The sequence below is a fragment of the Hemicordylus capensis genome, chromosome 1, assembly GCF_027244095.1.
Source record: "Hemicordylus capensis ecotype Gifberg chromosome 1, rHemCap1.1.pri, whole genome shotgun sequence".
Taxonomy (NCBI): domain Eukaryota; kingdom Metazoa; phylum Chordata; class Lepidosauria; order Squamata; family Cordylidae; genus Hemicordylus; species Hemicordylus capensis.
In genome coordinates, this window is record NC_069657.1 from 119,119,178 (window position 1) to 119,139,022 (window position 19,845).

The 19,845-nt window shown below is 40.8% G+C and overlaps 1 protein-coding gene across 19 annotated transcripts in view; it reads left to right on the plus strand.

Moving 5' to 3' along the window:
• The window catches only part of SCUBE2 (signal peptide, CUB domain and EGF like domain containing 2), a 96,954-nt gene that overhangs the window by 54,257 nt on the left and 22,852 nt on the right, over positions 1 to 19,845 (plus strand). For 16 of the 19 annotated variants that reach the window (XR_008314016.1, XR_008314023.1, XR_008314019.1 and 13 more), the window contains 5 exons: positions 437 to 592; positions 1,202 to 1,405; positions 9,920 to 10,090; positions 15,734 to 15,901; positions 17,157 to 17,318. Coding sequence is in view for 11 of the 19 variants with exons in the window: in XM_053286627.1 (XP_053142602.1) it covers positions 437 to 592; positions 1,202 to 1,405; positions 9,920 to 10,090; positions 15,734 to 15,901; positions 17,157 to 17,318 (861 nt within the window). In the remaining 8 variants the exon portion in view is untranslated. Of the gene's footprint in view, positions 1 to 436; positions 593 to 1,201; positions 1,406 to 9,919; positions 10,091 to 15,733; positions 15,902 to 17,156; positions 17,319 to 17,774; positions 18,063 to 19,845 lie in introns of those variants that run through there. The other 3 variants (XM_053286633.1, XM_053286628.1, XM_053286630.1) reach the window with 2 other exon arrangements.

The window sequence follows — 19,845 nt, forward strand, 5'->3', positions numbered from 1 at the left end:
TACAATATATCCATATGTCAAAATTAAATCAATTAAAATTGATAAATGAGATTGTATAGAAATGTCCACTATGTAACTGGTTGAGAAAGTTAAGTACAAGAATGTTTCCACTGATTCATCTCTTAGTGTCATACTCTTAACTCGTGGGAGAAAAATGGTTGAGTATCACCATACGATTGCCAATGCAGTGCTCATATTTGAGTCAAAATACCTTTTTATTATGACACATTATTTTATGATGATACATTGTTTTATTAAATTGAACATATTATTGGATTCTTTTTTGTATTGCCCCTCAGATAAAGAACCATCTAGTGTGGTTGCTTTCAGTTTAATATATGGAATTAACCATATGGCCCCATATCTATTTCTCATTTTTAGTAAACACCCAATACTATAGATAGCCAAGCTCTTGGTTCCTTTTTTGTTCACACAGAGAAACATAATTCAGTAATGGAGAACTTCTGCTATGTAAACCTAACATGCAGTTCTGGCAAGAGAGCTCCTGGGAACTTCAGCAGATTGAAGGCAACTAGAGAAATGTTTATCTCTGCAGATTTTGAGCTTGAAACAAACCAAAAGGAGGTGACAGGTTGGTTGGAAAAGACAAATTCAACTGAAAGGTCTCATTATGGAGGGAGCTTTATTGCAGTTTCATCCTCTATCTTTCACTTTTATCTTCATGCAAAAATAAAAAAAAGTATCTCCTGTTTTGAAAGCTTTAATATCCCTTTCTCCTAAAGTCCAAAAGCTACTGTGGCTAAAGGTTTCCTGTTCTGTATTACTGTTGTCTTTGATGATATTGAAAACTTTAGGTCAGAATGCCTGTCGACATTCAGACTCTCCTTCTGTGGATATATCAGAGTTTGGGTTGTGCAATGGGAGCAGGGCAGCTTTCGGTGATCCTGTCCCTTTGCAACTGCTTGTGCCTCCTGAAACTATATCAATGAAAGTTGAGGAACCTTTAGATATAGTTTCAGAATGCACAGGTGGCTGCAGAACAAAGGAGAAACGACTAAAAATCATCCCTCGTGCAACAAAAAAACCTAGTGCATCAATGGAAGGTTAATCTAGAGGCCGCCAGTATTTATTGCTGAAGTTAATACAGCCTGTAGTCTCAGTTACTTTACTGACTACTTGTTTGCACCTAGTGCACATTAGTGCTTTCTGCTCCTGATTGCAACCAACCGTACTTTTCTAGACACATGCAATTTGAGCTGTGCACGTAAAAGGACTGAGAAGAGGCTTCGTAAAGCAATTAGAACTTTGCGGAAGGTGATCAACAAAGAGCAATTCCATATTCGCCTGTCTGGTGTGGACCATGATGTAACCAGAAAATCTCCCAGGGCAATGGATACACAGGAGCTCTGTGGCCTGGGGCAAAGGCACATAGATAACAGATGTGGTAAGTACAGTGGTAATTCAGTTCATTGATATACATGTAATTTGAATCTTAGCAATGTCTGCTCAGTAAGATGTACCTGACAACATCAGAGGTTCAGTGTGGCCACAGCGTTATCTCACTGAAAGTTTTTCTAATTTGATGATGGGCAAATTTCCCCATTTTACTGTGCCACAGAAACAAGTCTGGGTGGAAAGCTTGCAAAACTGCACTCTTGTCAGAACTGCACTCTTTGGGTACAGTCGGTTGTGTTCTCATTGTCATCCTTATTCACTATCTTGTGTTGTTTTAGATATTGGCCTTGTAGTTCTTTTCTTCATCATACTTTGCTAATTTGTGTGAATTTGTCAAATTTTTAATCAGTTAAATAGTACTTCCTAGTATACAAATTGACTCTCCACACAAGGAGTTCTAGGCTCACAGAGCTGGTAGGGCCTGTGGGGATTGGGGGCCGCCCAGCACCCGGAAGTCCCAGGATGCCCTGCGCATGTGCATGGAGCATCCTGGGGAGACCCCTGAGATTGGGAAGTTTGTGAGTCACCACAGTGTGGAGCTGCGCCATGGCAACTCACAACCACCAAAATGGGGTTAGTGGGGCACTCATTCAGCAAACCTCATTGCGGGGGGCGGACTTAAGTGGGCTAACCACGGGGAACTTCACGGCTCCCGGCGGTTCCCACGACCACAGGAAAGCGGGCTGAGTTCCCTTAGCCTGCTTTCCTGCAGTTGTGAGAATAGCCTCAACGTGTTTTACAAATACTTATCCCTTTATCAGTCAATCAATGTAGCAAATGTAAAATATGCTTATTTAGAAGCACGTGCAGTAGCTTCAATCACTAGAGAGTACTGTGTAATTCTTGGCAGATATTTTAAAATGGAGGCAATAGAAGGAACTAGAAGGAAGGTAGGGATGTGCTGAAACCGTCTGCTATTGAACTGGGATGGTTTGATCGTGGACCAGCCTGGCCCCAGGGAAACGGGTCTGGCCCACGATTGAACCGAACCAAAACAGGTTCATCCGTAGACGAGTTCACCAGTTCTCTCTTGGCAGTGGCAGCACACAAATGGAGGCCCTTTAAAGGCACTTGAACCGATTTGAGCCATTTTGGTTGGACTGACTGGACCAGCCAGTCAGTTCGACAGAACTGGTTCACAGACTGTGGTCCAGTTTGAATTTGGACTGAACTGCTAAATAGGTTACGTGCACACCCCTAGAGGATGGAAAGAAAGTCATGTCATTTCATACTGCCCTGTATTTTTGCCCGTAGCCCCAAAATTTGCAAGTATAGCCAACACTTGCAAATAACAATGTGAGTTTAATTCAAAAGTTCCACTAGCAGAATATCAGGACTGATTCACACTTTATACAGCAGATGTGTTTACTGCATGGATACTATGGGTGCATTCAGACAATCTCCAGACTGTGGTTTGAAGAACCAGGGATAAGCTCTTTGCTGATGTCCTCCCGCCTTCCTCCCCTACCATGCATGTAGCTTAATGCATTACTTCCTGTCTGCTGCTGTTCAAGTGTCACACACTATTATTTGATCCAACCATAGTTTGCCCACAGACCAGAATTTCAAACTAGAATTTGAACCTGGTTGATGGACAAACTCTGGTTTGATCAAATCAAAACATGTGGTGTTTGGACACAGCAGCAAATTATGGTTTAATCAAAGCAGGAAGCAAAGCATTAAGCCATATAAGGAAGGAGGAAGTGCACAAATCAGGGCTTGCTCTCAATCTTCTAACCTCTGATTGCTCTCTGAACAGAACCAGAGTTTCCTGCATTTGGATGTGCAGGATTAACAAACACTGGTTTTGCATTACGTGCGAATGGGATGATTGTGCCTTCTGATACTCCATAAAATTAGAAGGCGAAATGCAACAGCATTACAAATATATGGTAGACATATCCTGGTGCTTTTCATTATGTTTTCAGTAATCATCATCATTATTTATTTATTTACTTATTACATTTCTATACTGCCTCATCCAAAGGCTCTGGTTTTTTGTCAAAAAATAAAAACAAACAACAATTTAAAACAATTAGCTTAAAACAATATAAAACAAATTTAAAAGCAGTTAGTTAACGTTTAAAAACAATTTAAAAACCTTGGAAGGCCAGACCAAACAAATAGGTTTTTAGGGCTCTCTTGAAGGCCAACAAATGAGCGCAAGCTATGAATTTCTGCTATGAGTGCATTCCACAGCCTCGGAGCAACTACGGAGAAGACCTGATTCCGAGTCACCACCAGACATGGTGGTGGTAACTGGAGATGGACCTCACCAGATGAACTCAAGATGCAGTGGGGATCATACAGATGAAGGCGCTCTCTAAGAAAACCTGAATCTAAGACGTTCAGGGTTTTAAGGGTAGTAACCAGCACTTTGTATTTTGCCTGGAAACATATTAGCCAGTATTTTGCCCGGAAACATATCAGCCAGTGCATATATGACAGGCATAATATTATATGACAGGCATAATATGGTCTCTCCAGGTTGCTCCAGAGACCAATCTGGCTGCCACATTTTGAGCTAACTGAAGTTTCCGGACTATGTACAAATGCAGCCCCACGCAGAGCGCATTGCAATTATCAAGCCTGGCAGTTACCAGCTATACAACTCTGTTTCAAGATCGTTTTCTTCAAGGAATGGACACAGCTGTAAAATCAGCCGAAGTTGGTGGAAAGTGCTCCTGGCCATAGCCTCCACCTGAGATATCAGGGTGAGTCCTGGATCCAAGAGCACTCCCAAGCTATGTACCTGTTCCTTCAAGGGAAGTGCAACCCCATCCAGGACAGGAAGATCTAACTTATCCTTCAAATTCCAATCCCCCACAATAAGAAACCTCCATCTTACTTGGAATCAGCTTCAGTTTGTCTTCCCGCACCCAGCCCATTACTGCCTGTAGGCAGGCATTTATTATTATAATTATTATTTTTACATTTTATATCCCTCCAAGGAGCCCAGAGCAGTGTACTACACACTTAAGTTTCTCCTCACAACAACCCTGTGAAGTAGGTTAGGCAGAGAGAGAAGTGACTGGCCTAGAGTCACCCAGCAAGTATCATGGCTGAATGGTGATTTGAACTTGGGTCTCCCCGGTCCTAGCCCAGCACTCTAACCACTACACCACGCTGTATGGAATAAATGCCATTTCATGATGATGATGATAAGGAGAAATAGATTTGGGTATCATCAGCATACTGATAATGCCCTGCACCAAAGCTCATGACCTCACCCAGTGGTTTCATGTAGATATTAAAAAGCATTGGTGACAGATTGGAGCCCTGAGGGACTCCATATAATAGCTCCTGTTTTGAAGAGCAACCGTCCCCAAACTCCACCATTTGGAATCTACCCAAGAGATAGGAGTGGAACCACTGCAAAGCAGTGCTTCCTATGTTTCTCCTTCCCACTTTGTACTGTTTATCATGATAAATATGTGTCTCTGGAGAAGATCTTTTATTTGCCCAGACTTTTAATGTTAAGTAAACTTTATGCTTCTGCTTTAGGTGTTATCTATTTTTTCTCTTTTGTTGCTGTTTCTGGATGTTGTGAAGATGGTATATTTTTATTGTTGTATTTCAGTGCCATCATTGGTTGTTTTTAATCTTAATTCTTATAAATTGCTTTGAAGTTGTGTTAAATTATAAGGCAGGGAATGTTAAATAAATAACCCTTCAATACAATTGTACTGTAAGCAACATAAAGTGTCGTGTCACTAAACAGAAGTGAATTAGTTTGCAGTGCACACCAGATCTTAGATTCTGAAAAGAAGGGGTAGAAAATCATTTCAAAAGAAAACAAAGAATTCTCTGTCTTGAATTTTGTTTCTGTGAGCTCTTATATAGCTTATTCCCCACATCTTGCATGTTTCTTTCTTTTCTAATGAGAAGATCTTAAGAGATGCCATGGGGGAAATAAAATTACTAAACCAGAGATAAATAGCTATCTGTGCTGCCCGCCTACTGCTTCAGGCATAATAGACTTAAGACCTAAGTCCTAATGCGCATAATGTCCTCTTATGGCCACAGCCTGTGAACCAGTTAAAAACAAAAACAAAAAGATCCTAAAACAATACTGGAGACTTCTTAGAATTAAGTTTCCATCAGGTTATTGTATTTTTTCTTATGAAGTCAGGGCATGGCTCTTAAGGGAATGGTTAGATGTGGATCACAACCTCTTTTATGAGGTTCACCTTCTTAGACACTGAGACACTATAGTGTTTGTTCATGGAATCAAAAACTCAAAGGCTAAAAAGTGTTGAATAGAGGAAAAGAGCCTTTAAATGTCTTTATAACTACTAATCCTGGCTTCCCGTGGGTGCCTCTCTCCTCCTCTTTCTTTTGCTTTCGAATAGCTTTCACTCCCCCCCCCCCAAACAGCTGTGTGAGAGTTAAGAATAGGATTTTAATGGTCACTGAAGAAAAACAAAGAAGGTGGTTTCAGGAATGAAGTCTGTTGAAGGCAATTGGTCCTTCTGCTCATTTGATGGGAAACAGGCAGGTTGTGGGGAAATTAAAACGAGAGAATTTGCTGAATCCTTGATGTAGTGTCATAGGAACATTCCTATGACACTACATCAAGGATTCAACATCAGCAAGTTCTCTCTTTTTAATTTCCCCACAACCTGCCTGTTTTCCAGTGTCATTATCTCCAAGTCTTTGGCCTGTGTTTTCAAAATAGAGTGCACTGTGACACACCATGTTTTGTACTAAGAGACTAATAAACTGTTGAGCTTCATATAAACAAATATTTGCATGGAAAAAGTGAGGCGTTGACATTTTTATTTAAGGTTTATTCATACAGAAGGCTCAATTATACCTGCTTTACTTGCCAGAAATGGTATCTTAAAACACACACGTGCATGCGTTCTTTCTTTTTGATCTTAGGGAAATAGTCACATTACAGAGTATAATGTTCTGTGAGCAAGCAGTATACTTAAATATTTCTAAATAAATTTGAGTCATTTATAACATATCCAAATTAACAGTCTGAACATTAAAGATTCTCTTAGCAGGATTCAGACGGGTAGGAGTATGTATCCCATCTTTAGAAAAGTCTATAGGGGAGATATGACTGGGATTCAGTCATTTGGTTTGATATATTGCTCCACTCGTACTTGTATACTTCATGGATATGTAGTCTTTATTTTGTGGGGTGGAAAGGAGAAAGACTTTAAATAAGAGGCAAATAAAACAATTTGTTTGCTGCTGGACTGTAGCTAAATCTCTTTCCCAAATTATGAACAATTTTTTAAAAATGTATTCTTTTTTGGCTGCCTTTGTGAAAAGATCAGACAATTCTGGTTGCGCTCATTTTTTAGCCTACTTTCCAGTAGGCTTATGAGATCACCTGGCTTTCTGTGTGTGTGTGTCTGTCTGTGTGTCCGTTTGTCCCCCGCTATCAACTTCGCAATGCCTGGACCAATATGAACCAAATTGGGTTCAGTTGTAGGGACACATAGGGGCACCTCAACGGTGTAGTTCTTGATGGTTATCCACCCTGATCCATGATGGTGGGTGCATAAACATTTGAGGCACAAGTGGGCTAACTTGTGAACCACTTAATTGATTTGAACCAAATTTTCTGCAGCTGTAGGGACACATAGGGACACCTCAGTGGCGTAGTTTGTGATGATGTCATCCACCCCAATCCAAGAACACTTGAGGTGCAAGAGGTCTAACTTGTGGCCCTCGATTTGAACCAGATTTAGTCCAGTTGTGGAGACAGTGGAAGGAAATAGGCTGATTAGTTCTTACTAGAACAACTTGGTTTTTTTTAAAGGGAGACAATCTAGCAAAAAAAAAAAAGACCCTTTTAAAGCCCCATTTATTTTGTTGGGAGAGAGTTTAGCCCAGTCCTATATATGTTTACTTGGAAATAAGTCCCACCAAGTTCAGTAGGGCTGACTTCTAAGTAGGTATGCACTGGACTGCAGCCTTAGGCATATACTTGTGTTGAAATAAATGCCTCAGTGCTTGGATGGATAAGCCACCTAATAGCACAGTGGGGAACTTATTTGACTAGCAAGCCAGAGGTTGCCAGTTTGAATTCCCGCTGGTATGTTTCCCAGACTATGAGAAACACCTATATCAGGCAGCAGCGATATAGGAAGATGCTGAAAGGCATCATCTCATAATGCAGGGGAGGAGACAATGGTAAAACCCTCCTGTTTTCTACCAAAGACAACTACATGGCTCTGTGGTTGCCAGGAGTCAATACCAACTTGACAGCACACTTTACCTTTCGCCTTTGGATGGATAGTGCCCAACTGATGTGATGACTTTTTTTATTTTGATGGCTCTTGATTCCCACCCTGGCCTTATGATATTTGACATAGCACCCCACCCCCACCCCCAATTATTAGAATACAAAACTTTATACAATGAGGTATTGTATTTCTTGGTATTGTTGAATGTTACCAGTTACCACACATTTTTTTCATGAAACCATTGAGAAATGGAATTGAAGATATTTATTTGTGAAAGAACAGCCCTGTAACAGTTTATTTGTTGCCATCATTCAAAAACTTATGTAACCTCCATCTCTGAGCAGCTTTAACCTGCTATGTGGTTTCTTAGGCATGTGGCATGAACAAGATACATTTGTTGAAAAATCAAATATTTATTTTTAAAGAAAAATACTTAAAGATGAGCATGAATTTCCAAATTTCTGTCAGCAACATGAGATTACAGCAGAGCTACAGTACTTTTTAATTTCTATTTATTTTTATGGTGCTACTTTATATCCTCCTTTCCATGTCACCCTAGTCTTAATTCTAAACTCACCTATTCCTTACCTGCTGCCCTTCTAAAAATGTATCTCTTCTCCAAATCCGCTGACTGATTTCTTCCTTTCCAGGAAGAAAGGAAACCTTTCCAGCCCTAAACATTACCCTTTCTCTCAAGCCCTGAACTTCCCGCATTCAAACTGCCAACTGCCTCTTTTCCAAGATTCTAACACGAGTTTCCCTGCTTATGTGTAGGGGCCCTTCTCTGTCCTCCAGTTGTATGACTTATTTCATCCTGAAAACCATCTTAACTCTTTTTAAAGTAAACATTTCAACAGATTCCTTCCTTCCTTCCTTCCTTCCCTCCCCACCCTCTCTCTCTCTCACACACACTTCATTTTGTTACAACATTAAGTTGCCCTATACTGAAATAATTTATTGGTCCATGTATTCCATTGTTATCTGCTCTGACTAGTAGCAGTTCTCGAAGGTCTCCGGCAGACCTGAGATCTGCCCCAGCCCTACTACCTGAGATTTTTAACTTAAGATGTCGGAGACTGAACTTGGGAACTTCTGGATACATCACTACTGAATTCACAATCTTGAAGAGACTCAAAAGCTATCTAATCCATCTCCCCACAAAACAAGGCCATCTTCACTCCTCTACATATCAACAACTTTTAAAAAAAACAAAAAAAAAACCCTAGATCAGAGTGTTAGGGAAACCAAAAGCAGGTGGTATGCTTTTCTTCATGGGTGCATTTTAATTGGGTTGAATATATTTCTATCTAGGGGAAAGAAGAAGACTTCACCTTCGCATGGTCACTAAGCAATTTTTCCTGGCAGAAGATCCCTTCCAGATTCCAAATATGGCTATTAATCAGACACAAAACATGAGTAAAATATTTCAAGGGAAATTATAGTGATGTACAATTCCATGCCCACAATATTCCTTCTCAGACTATGGAAATTCTTGATGTCTTATAACAGTTATCAGTTATTTGTGGCCTTGCAGTGCTTGAAGTGAGTTATCGGTTAATATTTTGTAATTCACAGATTGCTCTGTAACTATTGAACTCTCGTGTAGTAAAGTTGTTCAGAACTGTGCTCTGATTAATCTCAGAGTGCAATTCTATGATATTGTACATTTCTAATTGTGTAAGAACCACAAGTTAGGGTTGAACAGTTGTGTCATTCTGACAGGCATGTTGGACCCAATATGTCCTCCTGTCAGACATTATTTTGAATAGGTTCAGACATAACAGCAGAGAGCCCCAATAGCTGGAACCTCTGACTGAGCTCCTCTCTCGTATCCAAACTCCAGAATTCTGACATTCCCCAAGTTAAATGGCCAATGAGGTGCCTCTCAGTTGAAAGGCAGTGGGCTGGTTGTTTTAACTCTCAGCTGAGAGATGCTGCACTGACCATTTAATTTTCAAATGGTCCACGCAGCACTTCTCAGGGTAAGAGGCATTGTTTTGGCCATTTAAGAGTTTAAAAGCTAGCACACTGCCCCTCAGCTGAAAGGTGGCTCACTGGATGTTTAACTTGGTTCTGAAATGAATGTCAGGTAATGTCAGATTACCAACCCAATCCTATCATGGGAGTGGCAGTGGGGATGCTGGCCTTCCTGACAGTTTCACTGTGGGCACAGTTTGGATCTAGCTTTTTAAAGTCTGCACAGGCCTAAAGCAAGTTCGCATAGGCTGAAGGCTTCAACCTGCTGATAGAAAATGTTGCTGATTTGGTATGACTGACTGCTTTGTTTCTGTTGTTAGCTATCTGTACTGTTGGGACATATTACGATGGGGACCAAGAAGCTTGCATTTTATGTCCCAATGGAACTTTCCAAGACACTGATGGTCAAATAACTTGTGAACCTTGCCCCATTCCTATGACTTCTGGAAACCAAAAAACAGCTGGAGCTCGCAATATATCCGAATGTGGAGGTAAGAATGTTATACTCTATAGAGCCACAAAATAGATAAAGTGGGGTTGATTTTCCCATCTTCATATATTTTGAAAATACCCAGTGGTACAACCTTTGGGAACCCCAGCAGTACTAGAAGTTAGCTGGATTATTAAAATAATTTCCTGAGTGGTGGTCTGTCATTGGAGCAGGCAGTGTGCTTGTGCCTGTGGGGATAAAAGTACTCTGACACTCTCACCTTTCCAATGCTCTCTGCACTGAAGTCTGTGGAAATAAAATTGATTCAGTTTCTGTAGGATGCTGCTGCAGCAGAATATCATCCTGAAAAGAGGTAAAGTTTGTCGCTTCTTATCATGTTTCTTGCCCCATGGCTCTTTGTCTTTAATATGTTAGTGGCAGATTCTTGCTGCAGATTTAAGAAAAAAATTAATTAAATGGGGGGCGGGGAAGAGAGCCAAGAAAATGTTAGGAGTTAAGGAAGACAACCTCTGCTGACGATTGCACAGTAATTTCCAGTAACCTGAAACAACTGACATTGCACTGATTAGTGCTATTCGTTTAGTTCACTGCATGCAAGTTCCAGTTGTCCATGGGAAGGTTTTTTAGCATGTTAAATACAGGCCAGTGCAATTTACCCCTTTCAAAACAAGTAAAACACAAAGTGAAAAATGAAATGTACTTGGGGTAAACGCAAGCCTCTCCCCAGGCTTCCAAACTTCTGGTAAATCAGGGGGTGGTAGCATTAAATTTATGTAGTTAATCACAGATAGCTGCCCACAATCTGGTATAGGAAGCACATGATAAGTTTTTAAAAAGTAACTTCTCTACATGGTTCCCAGTGTCTGAGTCTGCTTTTGTAATGAATACTGTAGAAATACCTCTAGAGCAAAGCAAAATAAAATTATAGATATAAAAGTATGAGGATTGAGACAAAGAGAGTGAGAGAGTTGAATGAGCACCCTTAAGGAGCAGAAGACTCTATACAAATGAATTACCAAAGAAAGAAGAGTGCTGTCACAAGGAATGCTTACAATGCTTTTTGAATTCCCCATGGGTCTTCAGTGACATCAGATCAACTCAGGCAATAATGTCTTCTTTCTTTTTATATATTTCTCTAAGACATACCTGTGGCTAAACCCATGCGTGGCAGTTCTCTTGAGTGTTTGGAGAGCTGCTGGATAGCTACGGGTGGTAGGGAAGAAAATGGCAGCTGTGGGCGGAGGGGGGGGGTCGGTGCCAAAAATGGCAACGGAAGGAAGGAGGCGGTGGGGTCAGACGGGCTACGGGGATGGATGAGCGACAGGCAGAAGAAGGAGGTGGCAACAAGTGAGCGGGGCGAAGGAGGAGGCGGCAGCGGGCGGGCCAAGAAGGAGGTGTGGCAACAGGCTGGCAGGTGACAAAACTGTGGCAGCGGCGGGAACAGGCATCAACCTAGAGGCGTAGATGGTCTGTGCCTGACCCATCTAGTATTAATGAATTCTCAACCCTAGTGCTGAGCTGCTCATTCAGAAATATCATGTGGAACAGCATCCTTGACTGTGCTGTTTCAGAATGTCGGCAAGCAGTAGTACATATTTGATACAGTAGGCAAAAGGTCCCTGCACATAGAAAGCTAGCACATTCCTCTTGATAGTATTAGTTCCAGGGGAAACATTGATTGAATGGTTAGAAATATTTTATGAAACCCCAGAAGCTAGAATCAGTATCTGAGACATTTATTTTATAAAGGGGAACAAGACAGGGCTATCCTCTTTCACCACTTCTTTTTTTCAATAGTTATTGAATAGTTGGCAATAAGACCATGGGCTCCTATGATAAAGGAGAAATATTTTAAAATTATAACTATGGAAATTATGTCATTCTTGCTCAAATCTGAATGAGTCAATGCATGCTTGAATTTGCTTAAAGAATATAGAGTATTGGGATATAAATAAATGAATATCTGAATTATTGAAATGAATACATTATTGGAAATGAGCTTGGAAAACCAATGTATAAGATATTTAATTAATAATTTTCGAATTCAGCTTTATCTCTAGACATCTAACCAGGATTTGTTTGATCTGTAGATGGGAAGATCTAGTTATTTATTTGTTTGTTTATTTAACGTATTTTTATACTGCCCCAAACTTGCGTCTCTGGGCGGTTTAGTGCCAGCTATGTGCCTCAGAGGGAAAAATTAAAAAATGGCAAGGTGGAGTCATATTGATATCTTTTGGACTGGCAGAATAGTTTTGATTAAAATGTTTATTCTGCCAAACATACAGTTCATTTTTCAGCCTTGTGTATGTCCTTCCACTAAATCTTAGTGGGGTAAAGCTGATATTGATGATTATGTGGTTGAAAAAGTGCCCAAAGACAGGTTGGAATATGCTAATAAAATATTTGAAAAAGGATGAAATAACTATCTTTGTATTTTTTGCCTGTTTGCTTTAGTTTGTAGCTCAGCGGGTGTCTCAGGAAAGTATTACTTAATGAAAGGTGTGTTAACATTTGGGGGGGAGGGGCTTTGGATTGTTTTGTGGCCTACAAAGGGAAAATATGATGTCGCAACAGCCAGTAATATAATAATGGATCTTTTAAAAGTCTGTAATAATTACCAAGATTTTGAGTCCTGCAGTTTCACTGCTAGAAAAGGATACTATGTAAACAAAACCTTAATTCGGATGGATCTACAGGAAATTTTGCTAGATGAGAAATGGTTGCCCTGTAAAGTAGAAGGATTTGTGGGGAAATTGGCAGTTATCGACATATTAGAGTTCTGGACTAAGATCGAGGAGACCCGAGTTCAAATTCCCATTCAGCCATGATACTTGCTGGGCAACTCTGGGCCAGTCACTTCTCTCTCAGCCTAACCTACTTCACAGGGTGGTTGTGAGGAGAAACTTAACTACAGTATGTACTCTGGGCTACTGGACTCTGGGCTCATTAATCAAGTTAATCAAGTTATAATACTGAACTGTGAGGAGGTTAACAACTCTTGAGGCATAAATTCTAAATAAATTTGGACTGAAAAGTAGAATTTCAAAGAACTGTAAAAGCTTAGTTAAATGGTTCTAAAGGAGATATGTGTTTTAACTATGGGGAAACACAACTAGGGAAAAAGAACATGTGGCCATTTATTTGGACAAAATCGATCGTCTTTTTCTATATGTATGAAACAAATCTGCTATAAAGACATTTTCAGATACTGCTACACTTTTATGGAGATTTTAAAAAGTGATAGAAACAGGACAAGTTATCCATTGGAACGGGAATTTATATACATGCATGGTGGGATTGCTCACAACTGAGAATTTATCAGCTAGGGATATGTACAATAGTAGGCAATGCATTACTAGACTCTCCTGAAATGTTGCTTTTAGGATATCCAGTGAGTAGTCGGGAAGAAATTTTATATTCAGTATTTTTGCTAGGTGTGGATGCTAATGCGTAGCCAGACTCCGGAAAGACGGAACTTGTTTTTGCAACCCCCTGCCATCTGTATGGTACAGCCCCCAAACAGAAATGCTCCACCATGTGATGTTCATACGTATAGTTTGGTTCTTCAAAATACAACCACTCGCCTATGCGTGATTTTCAAGTATGGCAAAGATGAGGCTGTCAAGAAGGCAGCCAAGACTGCATCTGTTCATAGGAACAGAAAAATTGCATGTCCACACTAGATAATTCAGGTTAAATAGCCATGAATATAAGAGTTCTCATTCAAGCCCACATATTGCTGAGTGCATCGGTCATATTTATAAATTCAAGTAAAAGTATAGGAGAAAAAATGGGTTCTTCGTGCCACATCTATCACAACCAATGAGTCAAAGTTTAGGCTACCATTTCCTTCCTTTGCTGCGATACTGCACTGAATTACATACAGACCGTAGAGCTCCACACTGTTTCTCTGTTCATAAGCTAAGAAGGCACTCCCTGTTAAACTTAGTTCATTAGCTGTATACAAAATTCTTCATCCCTGATCATGACCAGTTAATGCCCCATTTGCTGCTAACTTAACTTGAAATGAAGCCAAGGCCAATTTAACCCTGCTAACAAAAGCAGCAATTCAAGTAGAGTGATTTATTGGAACTATAAATGAAAACTAACAGTTTTAACTGCTCTTTAAAAGGGCATAACTTCACAGCAGAGCCAAACAGCTGCAGCAGTAATCCTATGTCTTGCAGAACAATTTAATCACGGCCTGTTGTTGAAATCAGCTTGCTGCAAATTTGGAAGACAGATTATTTGGAGATTTTACATAAGGACTCCACAGGGGACAGATATGTGTATGTAATTGGTTCCAGTAGGCTAGCTCTGTCTGTATAGTATATATATGCTCACCAAAGCAGTTGAGGAGCAGATGATATTTAAGGCCCAGTTCTAATTATTGCTACATTGTCAGCCACTTAAGGCATGTATTGCATCTCAATTTGTGTTTAAAATGTACAGGGCACAACACAGTTTCTGCTGTTGAAAGGGATGCTACACTTACAAGGATGGCAGTGCACATTGCTGCTGTGCATCTGCCAGTCAGTTGAATAGCAAAACTAGGCCTGTTGAAATGAATGGAGGACGAACTGCATAAGTGCTTTGTGGATTGCACTTGATTACTGATATCTTTAAACACTTGGTGATCAATCAAGTCCACTGCAGGTCCAGTGCCAGAGTGCAGAGTGATCCCCATGGGGCATAAGGGAGCCCAGCTTTTCTCGACATGGGCAGTTGGCCTACAAGGCTATTGTGAGGAATTTACTTGTACTTTTTCTTTGACTGCGTGGAGAAGTTGGGCTGGATAGCGATACGGGAGAATGTGCATAGGTCTCCCATTGACCACAGTGGCTTGGTGTGCCTGGGTACATGCATTGTAGGGGGAGTGGGAGAGTGCTCTGTTCTGCCCTATGGCAGCACTCACGCTTATAGGTGAGTGTTACATCCATGGTGGATTGGATTCTAATACTTTTATTTGACCTTCCAGATCAGTTCAGATTCTTGTTTTATAGACTCTAAAAGGAGACTTTTCAACCATCACAAAATTCCTCCCGCACTTGGACCATTTGAGAACCTTCAAGGGCAATTGTGAAATGAGCAAATGCATAGCATAGTGCAACCAGATTGTTAGGATGTGGCAAACGTTAAAATGTCAGAACTGTCCATTTAACATTTTTATTTAGAAATCTTGGAACTTGACTTTACAGCAACACTTGACAGATTTTCTTTGGAACTAGGAGCCAGCCCAAAAATTTAAGAGCCAGACAATGGACACTTGACAAAATTACCAGATTTGTGATTTACATGGGGGTGGTAAATGGGCTTCTCTTTACACTTTTTACAAGTAACATACTTAGAATAGAAACAGGGCTGCGTGGGACAAAAAGATCTTATTCAATAGTTGCCTCTGAATATCCTAGTCTAGGCGCCATGGTTACATTTCTAGGCTCCATGTCTCCCTATGCCTGGGATTTGTCAAGCCCTGCTTTACAGACAGCGCTGTGCTTATGATTGTGTCAGCCTCTTATTTGTAAGTTGCTGTCCTTAGTTTTGAGCTGCATTTGCTTCAGATGTTTACACTCGTACTGTTCCATTTTGGTGACAGCACTTTCCATCAGCTGAAGCTTCAGAACATTATAAGACTGCTGAAATTAATGGCTTATACTAATGTCTGTGCATTTCCCCCCAGGACAGTGCTCACCTGGTGAATATTCTTCTGATGGATTTAAGCCTTGCATTCCATGTCCTTTTGGAACATATCAGTCTGAACCAGGTCGGACATCTTGTTTTACTTGTGGAGGAAGCCTGATGACAAAACTTAGCAGTGCAACAGCATTTCAGGATTGTGAAACTAAAGGTAAAAACTCAGCTCTTTAGTGAACAAGTGTATATAAGAAACACATGTCATCACACTTGTTTCAACCCTACATTTTAACTATGAAAGCATTTCTTACTTTTCAGCTGCAAGTTTTTGTTAAAGTTGTGGATCCAGTCCCTTATACTGAGAAAAAGTATTCCATACCACCAGACTTTTAGCAGAATAGCTTACCACATCCAGATTACAATGTAGAGCAGGAGGATTAACCTCATCTGCTAGGGCAGAGGTGCTTGTTGAGCAAGGACTATATGGAGGGAATGTGCTCAAAACAGGCTACTAGGTTCAGGGCCACTCATCACATGCTGAATCTCCTACATGGATATCACTTTCTTATAGGAAGCTAATATATACCTCCCATGTACAACATCTTAGGTGATGAATGTACATGTGACTATTCTGCCACATATACATGCATTGAAAAGCTCTGCTGTGTGGTCGATACCCACAGCTTGTATACACCTGGAGGAGTGGACTCTTCTTAATGTATCACACTGTCTGTGTTTAGGGAGGAGGAATTCTCTAATTAACCTTCTCACCCTCTCACACTAAATTATAGGCACGGGCATTGCCTCAGAGTTGGGGAAGTATAGTCACTCCACTCCTTCACCTATCAGCGGGAGCAAAGGTCTGAGCTCCGCTCCAGGAGTCCACCATACCAACAAACCCCATCCCTGCTGATCGTCTCATCGTTGGCAGCCCCTGCCTTAAATAAAGCCCTACATTTAGGACAGTCCTTTCCCCTTCCAGCTTGCTCCTTCTTCCCTGGCCAGGCAAGTGGATTGGCCACCCAGTCCCTGGCTTCCCAAGGGGACTTGTTCTCCAACTACACCCATCTGCAGCTGTGGAGCTTATATCATCGCTATTCCATCTCCACCATTCTGCTGCCTCTTGGGCTGTACCTGCCCATCCCCCAGCAGCTGTTGCCCGCCTCTCTGAGCCCTTCCTTACTTCTGAAAGGTAATTATTGGAGTTGTCCTGGCACCTGGAGCCCTTTGCTTCTCTCAGCACACTGCCATTTGACTGGGTAAACAACCCTGTCTCATGGAGGAGGGTAGGAAAGTCCGACATACACATAGTGATCATGTGGGGTACGTGTAATTGCTTACATGGAAGTAATGTTTGTGTGGAACATGCATCACAGATAAAGTGCCCTTCAATGGAAACGCCTACAGTATATCATGTCATAAGCTTACCAAGCTACTGTACCATGCTTTTTGCTTACTCTCTTCTACAGTGCAATGCTCACCTGGTCACTTCTACAACACTACAACACATCGATGCATACGCTGCCCAGCTGGAACATATCAACCTGAGTTTGGGCAAAATTACTGTTTTTCGTGTCCTGGAAATACCACTACAGATTATGATGGATCAACGAACATAACACAGTGCAAAGGTAAATAGTTCTAGCACAACATCACCGTTGGTCAGAAATTGAAGGAACAGTATCACTTAGCAGTAAGTGGGTGAGAATGGGAAGTGCAGGGTTTGTGGAGGATGTATTCTTATATGTTGTGTAATGGAATAATACAGTGGAGTTAGTGTGGCTGTATTATTTATGCCATACCTAACTGTGATACCTAACATACCTAACTGGCATCTGTTTTAAAGCATATTTTCCCATGGTGCTCTCTTTGCTGCACTGGTGATATTTGTAAAACTTGTGTGTCCTGTGACACCTGCCCGCAGGGCAGAGTAATAGTGACATGACGATTAACCATGCCACTGGGACCTTCCCATCTGGTTTTCTGTATTTAAACATTACAGGATGGCATAGGATGATGCCATAGAAAAGCAGCAGCCACAAGAATGGGCCATAAGGCTGTGTCTATAGTATGTTTTCTTTTTTCAGTTGTTGGTGCCATTTTTGGATATGCTCCAGTTCACATTGTGCCAAGCAGAATCAGGTATATTACAGCTGGGAGCAGTCTTGGTACAAAATTGTTGTGTACCACATAGTTTAGAGATGAGCTATTTCTCTTGCTGTCATTTGTGCTGCTTCAGATGAAGTGGGATGCATCAGCCCCAGAATGCACACATGGTGTGTGCCTTTTTATTGCAGTTATTTTCAGCAGCAAACCTGGGTAGCTTCCTACCACACCACATGAAAGTCCCTGCAATGGAGATAAGACAGTCTTGGTCTTCCTTAGTGCAGCAGCAGCAGCAGTTGGAGCCCCACCTGATGGTCTTCCTGCTTTTGAGATGCAGATTAACTTTCTTGCTTTCTTTGCTTTCCTTTTCCCAGCTGTCTCTCTAAGAGGATAAAGGAAGAGGCTGTTAATGGACTGGCCAGCAGTTTCTGCTTAATGCTTCTGCTGGATAGGAGGGTCTAGAAGCAAAAGGTGTCTCATGGGCCCCTCCCATATAGCAGGAAAATTATGTTTTCTGTAGTCTCTCTGCTTTGTGGTGTTTTTAAAAGCAACACAGCCATCCCTACATTCAAACCCTGCTATGTTCATTGGCTGATTTTGGATTCTTATTTATTTATTTAATATTTAGTATGGGTTTTTTAAAAAAGAATTTTTATTAAGAAGTAAGCCAAAGAAGACAGAGACAAATCACCATAAAGACAATATAAAACCAATCATTTTTCATAATGAAAAACCTCATTTTTCTAATTAATTACATCAGTAAAGAAAAAATATCTAGAACAAAATAAAGCAAAAGAAATTTAGACAGAATTGTAAAATCTAATCTGATCAGCTTCTTGTAAATTACATATCGAAAACACTATAAGTCAAATCCAGAATATGGAAACAAAGTTTGACCATAACGGATATTATAATTTATAAAGGGTTCCCAAACAGACATGAATGATTCAGTAGACATACCATGTACATAAGCCAAGCCTTTTGAAATTGAAGCATAGTCCCACACTTTCAAAAACCAATGGTTTAAGGAAGGAATCTCCAAAGTACTCCACTTAGAAGCATATATAATCCTAGCCGCTGTAATCATATATAAACACAATTCGTTTGATTTGGCAGGAATATAAGGTTTTATCATACTTAAAAGGAAAATTTCTGGAAGGAAGGGAATCTGAACTTCTAAGATTTGTTCAATTTTCATATGGATTTGTTTCCAAAACTGTTGAGCTGACTTGACTTTCTGATCCCTGGCTTCTGATTTGTCTACCTGGCTCTGTTCTGAACATTATTCTTGACCTGCAGCTCACTGCACGATCCTGGTCAGTCTTCCCAGTTTCCAACCCCTTGTGTGACTCTTGACCTTTGCCTCATCGCCTTTCCTGCCTCTGGATTCTAGGCTGTCTGCTTGACTCTCCTGGTTCCCGCTTCAAGTCCTGTGCCTCCAAGAGGTCACAGCCCACACCTCTACCTATCTTTTAAATTAAAAATTTAAAAATATTGTATTAACCTTCCCCCTCCATTTTTGCTTTTAATACTTACTGACTATGTATTTGGTACAATATGACCCAAATACAACTCTGCCAATAAACTGTTATCCTGCTTGCTTAACCACCTGCATAGATTGCGGTGAGGAATTGGTTGGTATATGAGGTTCTAGAACAGAGACCAAGAGCTCTTTTTCGCTAACACAGACCAAGCATGAGATAGCCTCTGTGTGTGCAACTGCACATGGGAATAGTAGAATGCGCTGGGTCAGGTACCTGGCATTGCTTTGAACTGGGTATCAAAATCACAGAGGCTGTGTTCTTATGATCAAGAAAGTTAGTTTGAGAAGCAACCAGCTAAGATTCAAAGCCCTGAATCTTAAACCACATGGTGCGTGGCAGCAGAAATCCCAGCAGGAAGACTGGGAAGTAACTGTGTGCAAGGGGAGATCATAGCTGGGCACTGTGCTTAGCCAGCATTGGCTATCTGATATACAGTGGCTAGGCATGGTGCCCAACGATGATTTCCCTAACCAGGATTCCACTGCCACACGTGCAACCAGAGATTATC